Raw genomic sequence first — 18,314 nt, forward strand, 5'->3', positions numbered from 1 at the left:
TCAAATAGGTCAATCGGGGCAGAGGGAGCAAGAATATTTAGACCAATACACAAACTCCACTTTTCGCTTGCTAAATTTAGTAATTACTAGTAATTCAAAGTCTCCTTCCATCCTCGCCTCGAATATTCTGTCAAAACAGCTAACGTTAACTTTAACTGTTTTAATTTAAATTTCTAATCTACCAGACTATTTAAAATGCTACCTGGTGGAAGCCACAGGACATTAGGACCCAAATAATCTTCTCAAAGGATCCCGACCCCCAAGTGGTCCGAAGCTTGCAATAATAAAGCGTATTTAAGATTACTCAAGAAACGGCCGTTAGACCCCTTTCCGGTCAAAGACACCGGCCGGCGAAATCCGCGGAGGCGGAGAGGGGGAGGGGAAGCGCGGCGGCAGAGCTGAGGAAGGAACTAGGCCCATCCCCGGTGGACAAGCAGGCCTACAGTAGCTAGACGGTAGGGGATACCCAAACAGGACAGAAGGCTGAGCATCTTAACTCGGTTCTAGAAGAGACAGCCTGGGATTATCTCGGAAAGGGCGAAGTTCCTCGCCGGGAAGGGAGGGAGCGGATGGGGGTGGGGGGGCCGGAAAATGGATCCCAGGCCCAGGCGGGGCTGTAGCCGGGCCTGAGACGAGCAACGACAGCGTCTCCGAAGAAAGATTCCATGGAAGGCCCCGTGGGGTCCCAGCGGTCCTTTGGGAGCAGAAGAGTCTGAGGAGAGCTTACCTTGAAAGCTCCTGTTGAATTTCCCGGAATTTACTGACCACGAAAGACCTAAAAATCTGCTCGATGTTGGTCGCCATGGCGTCCGCTCCGTTCTCTCAACTCCTCCTCACCAGTCCTCCAGGCTCCCAGCATGCCTCGGGAGGAGGCGCAGCGGCCAATTCCGTCTCTCGCCGTCCTGATTGGCTCCTGTGGGAGAGCCAGACCGGTACGCTCCGCCTCCGAACCTATCAGCGAGCACGGCCCCGCTCTCCTCCGCTGTTTCTGAGCGTTTGGGGTAGAGCTGCTGACGTTTGCGCCGCGCACGACTGTGTCCGCCATGTTAGTGACTGACGCAGGCGCCATTACAGGAGAAGTCTCTCTCGAGGTGGCTGTGTCGGCTTCAGTTGTCAGTCTTCAATAGCGTTTGGGGGAGGGGGGGCCGTTTAAGAGGCTTATTTTAGCCACTAACTACCCGAGATTAAATTCCGTGAGGAAAGGGAGCGGGGAGGGCAACAGGGTGCTCCAACACGTCTCCGCGTTTCGGCAGGGGAGATCCATTCGGGAAAGCACATTATCAGCGCCTGCCCACCGTACGAAGAATAACGTTTTCATCCCCCCATCTCTCTCCCATGGCATCCTATAATCAGCTTTTTTTTTTTCCCCATTTTAGCATTGGGTCAGAGGTCACGAGCCAGCTGAGCTCAAACCCTGGTGCATTCTAATCTCGTCAGGAGCCAGGCGCATCACGAGACTTTTGCACAGTAGCCGGTCAGTTCTGATTCCTAAGCAACACACAAGTAACATGGGTTTAGCATTTTGGCGCTCCCCACCCTCAGAGCTCAGGAGGTTCTGGGGGGGAGAGTAGATTTTACGTGGCACCTGGTACCACAGAATTAAACACTGTAAACGAGTAGGGTTTAAGAGATTAGCTCCGGAGGGGAGGTTCAGGCCGCGCCCGAGAGCGGGAGGGCATCGTTCTTGATTACCTCGGGGTGGGGACCACGGGCCCCGCCAGCCAATAGGGAGGCGAACCCTCGAGGGCGGGGTGGGAGGGCCGAGCGCGCCGGATTCCGCGCGCCCAACTTCCGGCGCGCGTGGAGTACATTCAGATCCAGAGCGCTAGGCGAAGGTCTACGTGCGGACCCCGAGGTCACCCAGTATCGCCGGGTGAGTTTCCTCCGCCTCTCAGTAAAGTTGCTTTACGGTTTGGCTTGGCGGATTTACTCTCAGGCGTGAGATGAAACTGTGTGAACCGGTTTGGCTGCAGGAATTTTCATCTTATTTCCACGTGCCATGGGTGAAGGTTGGCCATATGCTTTTTCAGTTTTAACTGAGGTTTACAATGGCTCTGTCATTTCTCTGCTTTAAGTGTAAGGGCCCTTTTTGTACCTTTATGCTTTTTTTTTAATGCCATGCACCAGAATTGCATATTTTCTTAATTCCGTCCTTTGTCTCTAGCAAGTTACTTAATCCCATTTTGTAGGTGGTTTCTATGTTGTATTATTCACCACGTCTTTTGAAATGGCTTTTCTTGGCTCTCTAATTCTCTGTTATGTTATCCATTTAGACGACTGAGGCCCAAGAAGGTTAAGTCCCTCCAGGTTTCCCAGCTAGTAAGTCTTAACCCTATCCCAGGTCCTCTGACTGAAGGGCTCCTAGCCACTCCTGGATGTACATTCCCTCAGTCTGAGTCCTAAACCTATTTCAGAGATCTACGATAATCCCTTCACTGCTCCTGTAATTCACACTAATGTCTACTCTAGATTTAAAGTATATTTATTTCAAATATTTCAATATACATGGCAAGTCTGTGTTTTCCATTGACCATTTTCCTTTCTGAGATAAGTTAGTAAATTTTTTTCTTCTTCATATTTTCAATTGTATCTGAAGCAAAATTGCTTCTGTTGGAATCTCACCCTCTGATCTATGTGACCTGCAGCAAGTTACTTAACCTAACTGAACCTCAGGTATGTTTATCAGCAAAGTGGGCATAGTAATCCTATCTACCTCATAGAATTTTAAAATTAAAAGCATTTAGAGTAGCATCTGGCAAGAAGTGCTCAAGAAGTGTTTTATATTATCAACTTAGGTTTTTCTTTAAATATGTATTCCTAGTATTTCATAAGTAACTGATTTCAGTTTTTCCTGTTATAAATTTGCATTCTACGTAATTAGATGTCTTCTGAAAACTAGTAAATGAATATGACAAATACGACAGATTATTCACTCTTTTGGCTTTCTAGAATTTCTATCCCTGAAGCATCAGTTTAGACAAAAGGAATCAAATGTAGCATGTTAGCATTCTTTTACTATTGAGTGTATGCAGTTGTACCAATTACTTATAAATAAATGCCATTTCAATTCTTACTATGCCTCATAAGGCACGTTCTTAATTCCACCTTGTAAGATAGATGCATAGAAATCGAATTGCAGACAGTAAGAGCTTAACCAAGGTCACATGCTCACTTGAGCAGAGAGAGAGTTACCCATCCAGCTCAGGATCAGATGCCAGAACTGAGTGAGATGTGTTTACATTTGATTTTTGCCTTCTCTACCAGTTTCCTCTGGGAGGAGGGGCTGCTGCATCCCATGGGCTTAGCTGCCCTTTGGTACATGGGATCTTCATTCCCCAACCAGGAATGGAACACGCATCCCCTGCATTGGAAGGCAGATTCTTAACCACTGGACCACCAGGGAAGTCCCTTTGCCAGCATATTGCATTTAAAAAAAAAGATTTATTTACTTATTTGTATTTTTGGCTGCACTGGATCTTTTTTGCTTTGCTTTTGCTTTCTCTAGTTGCAGAGAGCAGGGTCTACTCTTTGCTGTAGTGCATGGGGCTCTCATCGTGGTGGCTTCTCTTGTTTTGGAACAGGGGCTCTAGGGCGAGGGAGCCCAGCAGTGCTCCCAGGCTCCAGAAGGCTAGTTCAGTAGTTGTGACACACATGCAACTAATGCTTCAAGGCATGTGGGATCTTCCCATACCAGGGGTCGAACCTGCGTCCCCTGCGTTGGCAGGTAGATTCTTCACCGCTACACCACCAGGGAAGCCGTGCACCAGCTTCTTAAATGGGGATCAGCAGACTGTAGCTCTTGGTGCCAATCCTTCCTACTACCTGTTTTTGTACAGCTCACTAAATAAGAATAATTTTTATGTTGTTAAATGGTTAGGGGGAAAAAAGGAAAAGTGATGTTTCTGTGACAGTTATGCAAAATTCAAATTGCTATGTCTATAAATTTTCATTGAAACATAGCCACGCTTAATTCTTTATAAACCTCTTACAGCTTCTTGTGGCTTAGAGCAAAAATAGGCAAACTATGACCTACAGCCCATGCCTGTTTTGTGTTAGTTTTTGCTGCGCATAGCCAGGCCACGTTTGTCTCTTGTCCAAGACTGCTCTTTGTGCTACAATGGCAGAGTTCAGTAATTGCAACAGAGGCTATATGGCCATCAGAATTTATTGATTTATTTGGTTGCATCGGGTCTTCTTTGTGGCACACAGGCTTCTCTCTAGCTGTGGCGCTCAAACTGCAGCACAGTAGTATATTGTGCACGCTTAGGTCCCTGGTCAGGGATAAAACCCATGTCGCCTGCGTTGGAAGATGGATTCTTAACCACTGGGACAACATTAAGACTCAATTTTAATTGAGGTTTGATGATTATTAAATCTTCTAAAAGTGAAGCTCTAGAAAGGGTGATCGGAGTTTTTGTTGTTGTTTTTTTTTTTAAATCAAGCTCTTTAGACCATTCATGGGCTCACAAAGAGTCGGACATGACTGAGCAACAGAACTGAACTGAACTGAGGCCAGTCTGCCTTATTTCTAAAGTACCACGCTAATCCTTAAGAGTACAGTCATATTTCTCAAATTATGAGTCCCAGTTTAAAACGGTCAACTGTGGTTTTCTTTCTGCAGCTTTCATCTTCCTGCTGAATTCCTGCTTTGCAGATAGCACAATGGCAGCCCGAGTACTTGTCATTGGCAATGGAGGACGGGAACACACGCTGGCCTGGAAACTTGCACAGTCTACTCATGTCAAACAAGTGTTGGTTACCCCAGGAAATGCAGGCACTGCCTGCTCTGAGAAGATTTCAAATACTGGTAATCACGTTTTTAAGTAAAAGTGAACAATTGTAAACGATAAACTGTCAACCGCATCTGTTCTTTGTAATAGTCAACTGCTGTTCAGATTTGAATGCTTTGCTTAACCCAAAAATGTATATAGTAATTTGAATAGTTGCCATATGTTATACATTTAAGGTATCCTGTTGTTCAGAGTATAGCACTTCCTTACCTTAAATTAGTTTAAACTTTTAAAACATGTCTAATAAGAAAGTCACAAAGAAGTACCTAATACAGATTCAAGGTGTTTGAGTATATATTTTGGGGAATTAAAAATTGAGCAGGCTATTAAATGTAAGTTCTGCTAATTCTTATTCCATAATAGATCTCAGCCTTTATCTCTTCCACCAGTAAATATAAGAAGGTATCAATTCTTAATTAAGTCTCTCAGTCTTGTCCGACTCTTTGCGACCTCGTGGACTGTAGCCCACCAGGCTGCACTGTCCGTGGGATTCTCCAGGCAAGAATACTGGAGTGGGTTGCCATTTCCTTCTCCAGGGGATCTTCCCCACCCAGGGATCAAACTCAGGTCTCCAACATTGCAGGCAGATGCTTTAACCTCTTAGCCACCAGGGAAGCTTAATCAGTACTTTTGCTGCATTAAACTCTCCAATAACTTCTCATAGTAGTTAGCATAAAACTCAAACTCCTTACTGTTGCTTACAAAACCTGTTGAGGCCTGGCCTGTCTGCCTTTCCAGCCTGGTCTTCCGTGTTCCTCTTCTTTTCATGGCGCTCTATCCATGCAGTCCTGGCAGTTTCCCAAACAGAGCTGCCTTGCACTTTGTTCTCACCCCCAGCTGACTGGCTCATCATTCAGGTTTCAACTTACGCTACCTCCTCAAAGAGGACTTCCCCAAAGGGAGCTGGTACCTGCGTCTTCTTTTACTTTTCTCTTGTCTGTCTCTTATCTTCACTTCCCTCCTAAAACAGAAGCTCTAAAATGTAAACTGCATGAGGGCAAGGAACTCGCCTGTCTGATTCTGCACTATGTGTACTGTGCCTAGTACTCTGCATGGCATATAGTATCTACAGGGAGAACATAGATCCAGTGAGCCACAAACTGGGAGAAGATGATTGTGTACACGGGACCACAGATAAGAGATAAATAAGAAAATATCTGCTTCCCTGGGATCTTAGCTCTGGGAGTGAGGGGTTTTGTTTTTGTTTTTGTTTTTTTTAAGTATTGGCACATTTTATCTAGCTGTAATTGCTGTTACACGGACCAGCACATGAAAATCTCCCAAGATTGTTATGAGACTTGAATCACTTGTATCGACAGGTTAGGTGTGTCATCTTCCTTTGCTGTACTGAGGTAGTTGGCTCTGCTCGGCCCAGTTGTGTTTGCACCTACTAACCCAGAGTTCATGGTACTCCATCCTTACCCATTCAGGCAGTTTCTGTACACTGAGAACTCTACCTTTTCTGCACTTACTCCCTATACATCACAAACACTACATATGTGCAGAGTAGTTCGAAACTTCAGCCAGATTAGGAATGGTGGCCCAGATACAGTGAAGTAGAAGAGTGCCTATAAAACAGACTGATGCTCAGTATATGGTTGATCCCACTACTACTTAGAACTTCGTTGAGAAAGAAGATTTACCTTGCTGGTAGGTTGAGAAAGTGAGAAAGGTCATAAAATCACCATTCTATTCTTAGCGTAAACATCTTTGCACAAAGAGCCCCTGCCTGGCTTAGTCAGAAATAGCCTCTCAATTTACTTCACAGCAGATTTGCCTAACTTTATTAGTTTGCTTGGATAGTCATAACCCAGTATTCCCATAGTGAAATATAAGCATCCTAAGTGTAGGGATCTTGTTTGTGTATATGTCTTAACTCAGTGACTAGGACAGTTACCTAGCATATAGTAATTTTTAGTAAATCTTGAATGAAAGACATTTAAAAGGCCAGTTTCTAAGTATATTCTCTGATACACTGTTTTGTTTATAATCAACACTAGTGACATGAACGCTACAGTCAGGAGAGTACAGCTCTTGGGAAACTTACTCAGTTCTCTGTCACTGTAGTAATAAAAGAGAACTCAGCTTTCTTGGTTAGCCTAATGTACTCTGCTCTGAATTTCTCATGGTGAAACTCTCCTGCAACACCAAAAGAAAATCAACAATTGATAGGCATACCAGAGTATCGTGCTTAGACTTCAGGAAGACACTTACTTATTATACCTTAAAGTACGTTTAAACAAGATAGGTTTGTTTCTTTTCTCTTTTCACAGACATCTCAATCAGTGATCATACTGCCCTTGCGCAGTTCTGCAAAGATGAGAAAATTGAATTTGTAGTTGTTGGACCAGAGGCACCTCTAGCTGCTGGTAAAGTTCATTTCTGTTTATTGTTATGATTTCTACTGTGCCAATAGGAGCTTGGAGATCATCTAATCTCATACATTTTATAGATGAGGTTTCCTAATAACAAAATTACCTTGGAAAAAGTTTTCACTCTCTAGAAATTACTAAATTCTAGGATTTTTTTTCTCCCAAGCATTATTTTTGTGGATAATACAAATAATAATATGAGTAAATTTGAATGAGAGATCAAATTTGCAGCCATGAGAAATATTTTTTTAATCTGCTCTATCCATATATTTGAATATCACATAAATTTTTGTTGTACTTGAATCATGGGCAGGTAGCATTTTGTTGTATCCTGTAGAAAATGTGAAAACTGTTCATGTTTCCTACTCTCTTCCATCTGCCTTATCTCAGTGTAGATTTAGTCTACTCTGAATTCTTTAGAATGAAAAGGCCCTGCACAGACCTGACTAAGGCTCCTTATTTCCATCACTAGGAATTGTTGGGAACCTGAACTCTGTGGGAGTTCGGTGCTTTGGCCCTACAGCAGAAGCAGCTCAGTTAGAGTCCAGCAAGAGATTTGCCAAAGAGTTTATGGACCGACATGGAATCTCAACAGCAAGATGGAAAGCTTTCACTAAACCTGAAAAAGCCTGTGACTTCATTATGAGGTAGATAGAAGACAGCCTGTGAAGGGCAGTTGTCTTGTTATCTCGTTATGATATTGGAATGTAAGAGTCACTGTTATGAGTTTATAGTAAGGTAATTCTAGGGAAAACTCATAGAATATAGATTGCCTTTTTCCAACATCAGAATAAAATGAGATTCACTCTTGTGGCCTTGCAGAAGGATAAGCTTTTTAACAATTCTGCTGAATAGTTTATATGGGGAAAGGATACATTTAGTTCTGTAGTCATGTACTGTTAGCCAGATTGACGCAGTGGCATCTTGCAACATTGGAGAAGGCAGTGGCAACCCTCTCCAGTACTCTTGCCTGGAAAATCCCATGGACAGAGGAGCCTAGTAGGCTGCAGTCCATGGGGTCGCTAGGAGTTGGACACGACTGAGTGACTTCCCTTTAACTTTTCACTTTCATGCATTGGAAAAGGAAATGGCAACCCACTCCATTGCTCTTGCCTGGAGAATCCCAGGGATGGGGGAGACTGGTGGGCTGCCATCTGCGGGGTCGCACAGAGTCGGACACAACTGAAGCGACTTAGCACCAGCAGCATCTTACAACACAAAGGGTATGGATTTTTTTTTTTTTTCATAAATAATTAACTAGAGAGAAGAATCATCACTTGGCCTTCTGCAATACAGTTCAATCCTAAATCTTGAAATTAAACATCCTGTTCTTTATTCTATGGAAAACATTGATCAATGAATGAATGTTGGAAAATACATGCCTTTGCCTTTTTTTGTTGTTGACATATCTAAGCTACTTGGTATGTTTTTGTGTTCAGTTGCTCAGTCATGTCCAATTCTTTGCGACCCCGTGAACTGCAGCACGCCAGGCCTCCCTGTCCATCATCAACTCCCAGAGTTTACTCAAACTCATGTTTGTTGAGTTGGTGATGCCATCCAACCATCTCATCTTCATGTTGACCCCTTCTCCTCCCACCTTCATTTTCCCAGCATCAGGATCTTTTCAAATGAGTCAGTTCTTTGCATCAGGTGGCCAAAGTATTGGAGTTTCAGCTTCAACATCATTTCTTCCAGTGAATATTCAGGATTCGTTTCCCTTAGGATGGACTGGTTGGATTTCCTTGCAGTCCAAGGGACTCTCAAGAGTCTTCTCCAACACCACAGTTCAAAAGCATCAATTCTTCAGCGCTCAGCTTTCTTTGCAGTCCAACTCTCACATCCATGACCACTGGAAAAACCATAGCTTTGACTAGATGGACCTTTGTTGGCAAAGTAATGTCTCTGCTTTTTAATATGCTGTCTAGGTTGATCGTAACTTTTCTTCCAAGGAGCCAGTGTCTTTTAATTTCATGGCTGTGGTCACCATCTGCAGTGATTTTGGAGCCCAAGAAAATAAAGTCTGTCCCTTTTTCCAATGTTTACCATCTATTTGCCATGAAGTGATGGGACCAAATGCCATGATCTTAGTTTTCTGAATGCTGAGTTTTAAGCCAACTTTTTCACTCTTTCACTTTCATCAAGAGGCTCTTCAGTTCTTCTTTGCTTTCTGCCATAAGGGTGGTATCATCTCCTTGTCTGAGGTTCTTGATATTTCTTCCAGCAATCTTGATTCCACCTTGTGCTTCATCCAGACCAGTGTTTCTCATGATGTACTCTGCATATAAGTTAAATAAGCAGGGTGACAATATACAGCCTTGATGTACTCTTTTCCCGATTTGTTGTTCCATATCCACTTATAATTGTTGCTTCCTGATCTGCACAGAAGTTTCTCAAGAGGCAAGTCAGGTGGTCTGGTATTCCCATCTCTTTCAGAGTTTTCCACAATTTGTTGTAATCTACACAGTCAAAGGGTTTGGCATAGTGAATAAAGCAGACGTTTTTCTGGAACTCTCTTTTTCAATGATCCAGCAAATGTTGGCAATTTGATCTCTAGTTCCTCTGCCTTTTCTAAATCCAGCTTGAACGTCTAGAAGTTCACAGTTCACCTACTGTTGAAGCCTGGCTTGGAGAATTTGGAGCATTACTTTGCTAGCGTGTGAGATGAGTGCAATTGTGTGGTAGTTTGAGTATTCTTTGGCATTGCCTTTCTTTGGGATTTGGATGGAAACTGACCTTTTCCAGTTCTGTGGCCACTGCGGAATTTTCCAAATTTGCTGGCATATTGAGTGTAGCACTTTCACAGCATCATCTTTCAAGATTTGGAATAGCTCAACTGGAATTTCATCACCTCTACTAGTTTTGTTCATAATGATGCTTCCTAAGACCGACATGACTTTGCATTCCAGGATGTCTGGCTCTAGGTGAGTGATCACACCATCATGATTATCTGGGTCTTGAATATCTTTCTTGTATAGTTCTTTTGTATTCTTGCCACCTCTTCTTACTATCTTTTACTTCTGTTAGGTCCATATCATTTCTGTCCTTTATTGTACCCATCTTTACATGAAATGTTCCCTTGGTATCTCTTAATTTTCTTGAAGAGATCTCTAGTCTTTCCCATTCTATTGTTTTCCTCTATTTCTTTGCATTGATCAGTGAGGAAGGCTTGTGTCTCCTTGCTATTCTTTGGAACTCTGCATTCAAATGGGTTTATCTTTCCTTTTCTCCTTTGCCTTTAGCTTCTCTTTTCAGGCCTCCTCAGACAACCATTTTCCTTTTTGCATTTCTTTTTCTTGGGGATGGTCTTGATCCTTGCCTCCTGTACAATGTCACGAACCTCCATCCATAGTTTTCATTTTGCTGCTGCTGCTGCTGCTGCTGAGTCGCTGCAGTCGTGTCCGACTCTGTGTGATCCCATAGACGGCAGCCCGCCAGGCTCTCCCGTCCCTGGGATTCTCCAGGCAAGAACACTGGAGTGGGTTGCCATTTCCTTCCCCAATGCATGAAAGTGAAAAGTGAAAGGGAAGTCGCTCAGTCGTGTCCAACTCTTAGCGACCCCATGGACTGCAGCCTACCAGGCTCCTCCATCAGTGGGATTTTCCAGGCAAGAGTACTGGAATGGGGTGCCATTGCCTTCTCCGAGTTTTCATTTTAGTTATTCTTATTTATTCTTTATTCTACATTGAAGTTTATTGTTTTGTATTAACCAGATTTCCTTGGACGTAACAACTTAGTTACTTTGGGTAAGTCTCCTGGATCTCCAGGTCTACTCAACAGAAAAAACTACCAACAACAGTTTTTTATGTGTACTTGGAGAAATTATGTGTCTTTGCTTATATTGGTCCATGATTCACTATTGTATCTTAAAGATCATTCCTTATCCATCCTATATTGCTGCTATTTCTTCTCCCAAAGATTTGTTGATATGCTGTCAGGGTAGGTGAGAAAAGCAAAATCGTATGTACCATATGATCACAGGCAACTACAGAGGAATACAGAAGAAAAGAATCCTGGCAGGAAGTACATCAAAATGGTGTTAGCTGTTTTTTTCTCTTTCTGCTTTTTAGTTGTTGCTATAGCATATCATCACAAAATCTGCAAGTGTTTTAAACTTTTGAATTATTAGGATTTACTGAATACTGAAACTTCCTCTGTCTTCACAGTGCAGACTTCCCCGCTTTGGTTGTGAAGGCCAGTGGTCTTGCAGCTGGGAAAGGGGTAATTATTGCCAAGAGCAAAGAGGAGGCCTGTGACGCTGTCAGAGAGATTATGCAGGTAAGTTGATCCTTCTGAAAAATGTTCATAATTTCCTAGTCACACTGGATAACTACTCCCAATTTTGCAAATACTTAAAAATTCTTATCCTCAAGATGAGGAAAATGCATACTAATTACTGTTTATAATACTATGTATTATAATCCATCTCTGTAAAAACAAGTATCTGTTTTTGGTGTCTCCAGTCTAAGAAAAGTGAAACAATATATATTGCTTTTTATTTTAATATATTTTGCTTTTTTTTTTTTAAGGAAAAAAATATTTTTGGCTGCACTGGGTTTTCACTGCCACACACAGGCTTTGACGGCAGGCAGGCTGACGGGTGGCCACTCCTCACTGTGGGGCCCCGGCCTCTTGCTGCGGTGGGCTCTCCTGCTGCGGAGCACAGACTCCAGGCGCATGGGCTTCAGTAGTTGCAGCACACAGGCTCAGTAGTTATGCACATGGGGCTTAGCTACTCTGCGTCGTGCAGAACTCTCCCAGACTAGGTATTGAACCCTGGACCCCCACACTGGCAAGCGGATTCCCAATCACTGGACCACCAAGGAAGCCCCTAATGCTTTGCTTGTAGGATCCATCTTGGTTGTTTTGGGTTTCTCCATCTTTTGGAAATCTGCTTTCACAGACACTACGGTATAATCACTATAACCAAACGTATTAAGTGTAATCAGAAGTAAGAGTGAAGTAGTGATGATGACAACGTCTGTTTCCTGTTGCCTTATTGAACCTGGAAAGGAGGCTACCCAGGAGGGTTCCAATGATGTAGTCATTTCTTCTGTGCCAGTGCTAACTCTACATCGTTGCCACTTTTAAAAATAGGAGACATTCATGTGTTCCTATGCGGCTTTCAGAAAGGGAAAGAGAAATTATAAACTAGTGCATTGGTTCATTATACAAATGGTGCAAAATGACAGCCGCTGATTAAATAAGTAATGAAAGCTTATAATTTATCTTTGTTTTTTTTTTCCCCACAGGTTTAATGGGTTTAATAAGTTTACCCGTTCAGTTCCTATATCTTTGTTTTTTATCTCCAATAAGGGTAAAGCATTCGGAGAAGCAGGAGAAACAGTTGTCATTGAAGAACTTCTTGAAGGAGAAGAGGTGTCTGTACGTATATCCATCTTTTGAACTTGTATAGAGTATACACTGTGTTATCTGATCTGTGATCCCCAAAAAAGGCTTGATTTGTTCTGGTTGCTTCAACCAAGAGCATAAACTGAGCAATACAAAGGAATTTGTATGTGTTTACTATTTTGGATACAAATGAAAAAGTAATTTATCTTCTTTTAATCATTCCTAGTGTATCAGTAGGGGAACTGGACTTATATCACAAATTATTTAAAGAGGAGGAAGGTTGAACTACTTTACTTTAGGGAGTAGCTTGACCTGCCCCTTGACCAACCTAGCTCAAAAATTACAGATCCTTCATAATTGAATACACAAAATCTTCTGATACTTGATCTAGGAAAGTTATTTATGTTTTAGATCATTTAAAAAAAAACTCTCTAATGGAGTTAAGGTATGTATAGTTCTGCTTATGAAATTTTTTTTTCACCTTTTTGGCATTGAAGTTTAAGTGGACTGTTTGTTTTTTCTGTAGTGTCTGTGCTTCACTGATGGACGGACTGTGGCGCCCATGCCCCCAGCACAGGACCATAAGCGATTGCTGGAGGGTGATCAGGGCCCCAACACGGGGGGAATGGGAGCCTACTGTCCAGCCCCTCAGGTAGTCATCATTTGGTCTGCAAAGAACTCTTAGACACTTTTCCTTTTTCCGGTTTGTTTTTGCTTTTTTTCCTGTAAATGACATTACTAATCAGCAAATTGGTTTTCCTGATAAATGAAAAATCTTTTATGGCCTCACTCTGAAACTAACCTTTTCTAAAAGCCTTTATGAAACTAACTTTGTGGATTAAACAGATCCTCCCAGCCCCTCCTTTCTATACCCTGTTTTTACCCCTTGAGCCAGTTATAGTCTAGAATTAATTACACATCTCTGGATATGCAGGGGCCAACAGTCAGCGCTTAGTAAGAGTGGGTGTGGTGCGTCAAAAAGCGAATCAGACTGTCATTTGTTCTGTTTCTGCTGTAATGGATGAAGTATGTTTCCACACAATTCCTAGACAGTTTTAGGAAAAATCTGCATTGAGTATATTATAAATAGCACTTAGAAACTCACATTTCCTTTCACTGATGATAGTTAAAATTGTTTGTGCTAATAACCGGAGAAGGCAGTGGCACCCCACTCCAGTACTCTTGCCTAGAAAATCCCATGGGTGGAGGAGCCTGATAGGCTGCAGCCCATGGGGTCGCTAAGAGTCGGACACGACTGAGTGACTTCACTTTGACTTTTCACTTTCATGCATTGGGGAAGGAAATGGCAACCCACTCCAGTGTTCTTGCCTGGAGAATCCCGGGGACGGCGGAGCCTGGTGGGCTGCCATCTGTGGGGTCGCACAGAGTCGGACACGACTGAAGTGACTCAGCAGTAGCGCTAATAACATGGTGCCTTTTTGATATTTTTCTTAACTAAAAGATTAAAAAACAAACATGGTTTACTTTAGACTTTATGTATTAAAACTACCATTTGGTGAAAATGATTTTAATATAAGAACTAATTCTAACTCTGATTTCTGTAATTAATTTTATAACCCCTTAGATTTTCAACTTACAGGCTTGCAAGGTATGCACACTATATTGGAAGTATACAAAGGAGCCTCAATGTGGGAGAGGACTTTTTTAGTTTAATACCAATTACATTTAAATATTTCTCTGTATTCCCCAGGTTTCTAAGGATTTGTTGCTAAAAATTAAAAATACCATTCTTCAGAGGACAGTGGATGGCATGCAGGAGGAGGGTATGCCATACACAGGTAATCACATGGATGTCATTGTGGACAATTCATGGAGGAAGTTTACAGCATTTTCTCTGTTTTTAAAACCGTCCTTTTATTGACCATTGTTGTAACGTTGGTTATGGTCATTCCAAAACCTTGAGTCTGTATTCTAAGTTTCATAGAATACAGTGTCTGCATTAAAGTTTCTTTTTCTTTTTTAATGAAGGTGTCCTCTATGCTGGTATAATGCTGACGAAGAATGGCCCCAAAGTTCTGGAATTTAATTGCCGTTTCGGTGATCCAGAGTGCCAAGTGAGTAAAAAAGATTTGCGCTATTTTAATCTTAGGATTTTTCAGCTTTGAAATAATTACCTTTAAGAAATATAATGCAAATTTTGGTATTTCAGTGAATAAAATGTCCCAGGAGAATTGAAATTTCTCTCAGTTGTCATATTGATTGTGTTTTTTCCAGGTGATCCTCCCACTTCTTAAAAGTGATCTTTATGAAGTGATTCAGTCTACCTTAGATGGCTTGCTCTGCACATCTCTGCCTGTTTGGCTGGACAACTGTGCTGCCGTAACTGTGGTCATGGCAAGTAAAGGTTACCCAGGAGACTACACCAAGGGTGTAGAGATAACAGGTGAACATCAGAGAATGCAAGGTTGGGAGACAATGTGAACAGTACCGCAATAGGCCTTTCTCCCATGGAAAGCTCCCTGTAAGGGTGTGAGGCCATCAGTAACTTTTCAGGGGTTCTTAACATAACTCTGTTGCTTGTTGCTTGGATATGGGTAAAACTAAATAGCTAAAACTGCTGTATTTAGGAACTGCTATCCATTTCCCTTTCTGCACAATGAAGATTTAAGTAGGCCTAGCCAAGTTTACGGAGAATCACCCAGGCCCGCCTTTCTCATCCATCCTGAGAGCCAGTAAGATAATAGAAATATATGAGTCAGAGGAACATAAGTATAAACTACATAGGTTCAGTTCAGTTCAGTCACTCAGTGTTGTCCAACTCTTTGCGACCCCTTGAACCGCAGCACGCCAGACCTCCCTGTCCATCACCAACTCCCAGAGTTTACCCAAACTCATGTCCATTGAGTCAGTGATGCCATCCAACCATCTCATCCTCTGTCATCCCCTTCTCCTCCTGCCTTCAATCTTTCCCAGCATCGGGGTCTTTTCAAATGAGTCAGCTCTTCGCATGAGGTGGCCAAAGTATTGGAGTTTCAGCTTCAACATCAGTCTTTCCAATGAATATTCAGGACTGATTTCCATTAGGATGGACTGGTTGGATTTCCTTGCAGTCCAAAGAACTCTCATAGTCTTCTCCAACACCACAGTTCAAAAACATTAATTGTTCAGTGCTCAGCTTTCTTTCTAGTTCAACTCTCACATCCATACGTGACTACTAGAAAAACCATAGCCTTGACTAGACGGACCTTTGTTGACAAATTAATGTCTCTGCTTTTTAATATGCTGTATCAAGGATGTTGTAAATTTGAAATGTAGATTTCATGGTGTGATCTCTGATCACAGATTAACCCCTCCTCCAATTTGCAGTATACCCCATAGTCACTTTGATGGCAGAATTAAAGCAGTTTCAGAACTATAGCCTTCTCTTCTGTTTCTCTTTATAGGAGGTGAGGCATCTATCAATAGTTAAATGATTGTAACCAATTTATATATAACTCAGTGTTTTACAATGGTAAATAAGTTCCAGACACCCTATTTAACTGTCTTACCCAGACAGGAAGTCCATTGCTCTGTAAATACCACACATGGTAACTGGGCAGTTAAGAATTGATTGCCTTTTAAAACAAAGAAAGGGAAGGGATAGAATCAAGATCTTTGTATCAGTGAAATTCCCCTAAAGTTACAGTGACAAGTGTAATAGTTTCTGATGTCCCAATATTGGATGTTACTGATACCACCAGGTCAGGAAACAATAGTTAGAACTGGACATGGAATAACAGACTGGTTCCAAATAGGAAAAGGAGTACGTCAAGGCTGTATATTGTCCCCCTGCTTATTTAAATTCTGTGCAGAGTACATCATGAGAAACGCTGGGCTGGAAGAAGCACAAACTGGAATCCAGATTGCCGGGAGAAATATCAATAACCTCAGATATGCAGATGACACCACCCTTTTGGCAGAAAGTGAAGAGGAACTAAAGAGCCTCTTGATGAAAGTGAGAGAGGAGAGTGAAAAAGTTGGCTTAAAACTCAGCATTCAGAAAACTAAGATCATGGCATCCGGTCCCATAACTTCATGGAAAATAGATGGGGAAACAGTGGAAACAGTGTCAGACTTTATTTTTTGGGCTCCAAAATCACTGCAGATGGTGATTGTAGCCATGAAATTAAAAGACGAGTACTCTTTGGAAGGGAAAGTTAGGACCAACCTAGAGAGCATATTAAAAAGCAGAGACATTACTTTGCCAGCAAAGATCCGTCTAGTCAAGGCTTACAGATGTGAGAGTTGGACGGTGAAGAAAGCTGAGCGCTGAAGAGTTGATGCTTTTGAACTGTGGTGTTGGAGAAGACTCTTGAGAGTCCCTTGGACTGCAAGGAGATCCAACCAGTCCATCCTAAAGGAGATCAGTCCTGGGTGTTCATTGGAAGGACTGATGCTAAAGCTGAAACTCCAGTACTTTGGAGTTGTGCAAAGAGTTGACTCATTGCTGGGAAGGATTAGGGGCAGGAGGAGAAGGGGACAACAGAGGATGAGATGGCTGGATGGCATCACCAAGTCAATGGACATGGGTTTGGGTAAACTCCGGGAGTTGGTGGTAGACAGGGAGGCCTGGCATGCTGTGGTTCATGGGGTCACAGAGTAGGACACGACTGAGCGACTGAACTGAACTGATACCACCAGATATTTGGCTGTCTATGACTAAATGCCCCTATCGTATAGAAACACCAAGAGAAGACACAATATTATAAACCACTGTGCTTCAATTTAAAAAAAACCTTTTTTTTAAATTGATGCAGAAAAAATTTTACATTACCAAATACAGTGCTAAAAGAGAAAAGAAAAAGGACAAACTAAGGATATAAAAAAATTTTTTAATTAAGAGGTTTTCTTTATATGAATTGTCCACTGCATAATTTAGAAAATATAGTTTAATAATATTTTAAAAGGAAAAGCAGCCTTATCTAGTTGGCTGTGGTAAAGCAAAAAAGTTCTTTTCAGTAAAAAGTGATCAGGATTTATTCACTGATGTTTTAAGTTTTTTACTTTTCAAGAGAAAATAACTCCACTTCTAGTACCAAACTTTTCAGAGCTTGCCTTTTTTTTTTTCCCCTTCATTGAAATAATCATTCTTACATGAGATCTATAACACAGAGCTTTAGTGTATACAGTTGTCACCCTAGAGCAGAACAGGCTGTTCTTAGGAGGAACGGTCAGTTTATTGTTATATCACATAATTCCTTTCTGTTAGGATTCTTGTGAAGATTCGTTTAAGTGAAATAAAGATTATATTTTTAAAAAACACTCTTGTAATGAATAAGCCACAATGTATAATATTATTATTATAGTTAATGTATCAAATATGCTCTCTCTTACAGGGTTTCCTGAGGCTCGGGCTTTAGGACTGGAGGTGTTCCAAGCAGGCACTGCCCTAAAAGATGGCAAGGTGGTGACTAACGGGGGTAGGATCCTTACTGTCACGGCCATCAGGGAAAATCTCATCTCAGCCCTTGAAGAAGCCAGGAAAGGACTTGCTGCTATAAAGTTTGAGGGAGCTGTTTATAGAAAAGACATTGGCTTTCGAGCCATAGCTTTCCTCCAGCAGACCAGGTAAACTTGTGACCCAGGTGATCACAGCCCAGCTTTAGAACTGGCAGAGATGGTGATGTAGAAAACTCCACTGAACCTGAACTAAGGCATTCTGTATTTTGAACTGTGAAACTGGTCCAGTTTTGATTTGCATTTAGTTTGAATCAAAAGTATTAGTTATATTCAAATGAAATGGAAAAAACTTCATGGTAGCTCATATTTGAAATGTGCTGTTAAAAGGTTTATTTCACATTCT

At 41.9% G+C, this 18,314-nt stretch overlaps 2 protein-coding genes across 9 annotated transcripts in view; one reads left to right on the forward strand and one right to left on the reverse strand.

Annotated features, from left to right (window-relative positions):
* Nucleotides 1-991, reverse strand: part of SON (SON DNA binding protein) — a 31,239-nt gene extending 30,248 nt beyond the window's left edge. For 4 of the 5 annotated variants that reach the window (XR_001295570.2, XM_005674676.3, XM_005674679.3 and 1 more), the window contains exon 1: nucleotides 728-991. Coding sequence is in view for 4 of the 5 variants with exons in the window: in XM_005674676.3 (XP_005674733.2) it covers nucleotides 728-804 (77 nt within the window). In the remaining variant the exon portion in view is untranslated. The remainder of the gene's footprint in view (nucleotides 1-727) is intronic. The other variant, XM_005674677.3, reaches the window with a different exon arrangement.
* The window catches only part of GART (phosphoribosylglycinamide formyltransferase, phosphoribosylglycinamide synthetase, phosphoribosylaminoimidazole synthetase), a 29,202-nt gene continuing 11,888 nt past the window's right edge, over nucleotides 1,001-18,314 (forward strand). Inside the window, exons 1-12 of one of the 4 annotated variants that reach the window (XM_005674671.3) lie at nucleotides 1,001-1,091; nucleotides 1,377-1,474; nucleotides 4,622-4,807; nucleotides 7,064-7,159; nucleotides 7,635-7,809; nucleotides 11,326-11,437; nucleotides 12,476-12,544; nucleotides 13,038-13,163; nucleotides 14,223-14,310; nucleotides 14,501-14,586; nucleotides 14,747-14,915; nucleotides 17,848-18,079. In XM_005674671.3, the coding sequence (XP_005674728.3) occupies nucleotides 4,663-4,807; nucleotides 7,064-7,159; nucleotides 7,635-7,809; nucleotides 11,326-11,437; nucleotides 12,476-12,544; nucleotides 13,038-13,163; nucleotides 14,223-14,310; nucleotides 14,501-14,586; nucleotides 14,747-14,915; nucleotides 17,848-18,079 (1,298 nt within the window). In that variant the 5' untranslated portion in view covers nucleotides 1,001-1,091; nucleotides 1,377-1,474; nucleotides 4,622-4,662. Of the gene's footprint in view, nucleotides 1,113-1,376; nucleotides 1,475-1,751; nucleotides 1,874-4,621; nucleotides 4,808-7,063; nucleotides 7,160-7,634; nucleotides 7,810-11,325; nucleotides 11,438-12,475; nucleotides 12,545-13,037; nucleotides 13,164-14,222; nucleotides 14,311-14,500; nucleotides 14,587-14,746; nucleotides 14,916-17,847; nucleotides 18,080-18,314 lie in introns of those variants that run through there. The other 3 variants (XM_005674675.3, XM_005674672.3, XM_005674673.3) reach the window with 3 other exon arrangements.

The sequence above is a fragment of the Capra hircus genome, chromosome 1 (genome assembly GCF_001704415.2).
Source record: "Capra hircus breed San Clemente chromosome 1, ASM170441v1, whole genome shotgun sequence".
NCBI lineage: Eukaryota > Metazoa > Chordata > Mammalia > Artiodactyla > Bovidae > Capra > Capra hircus.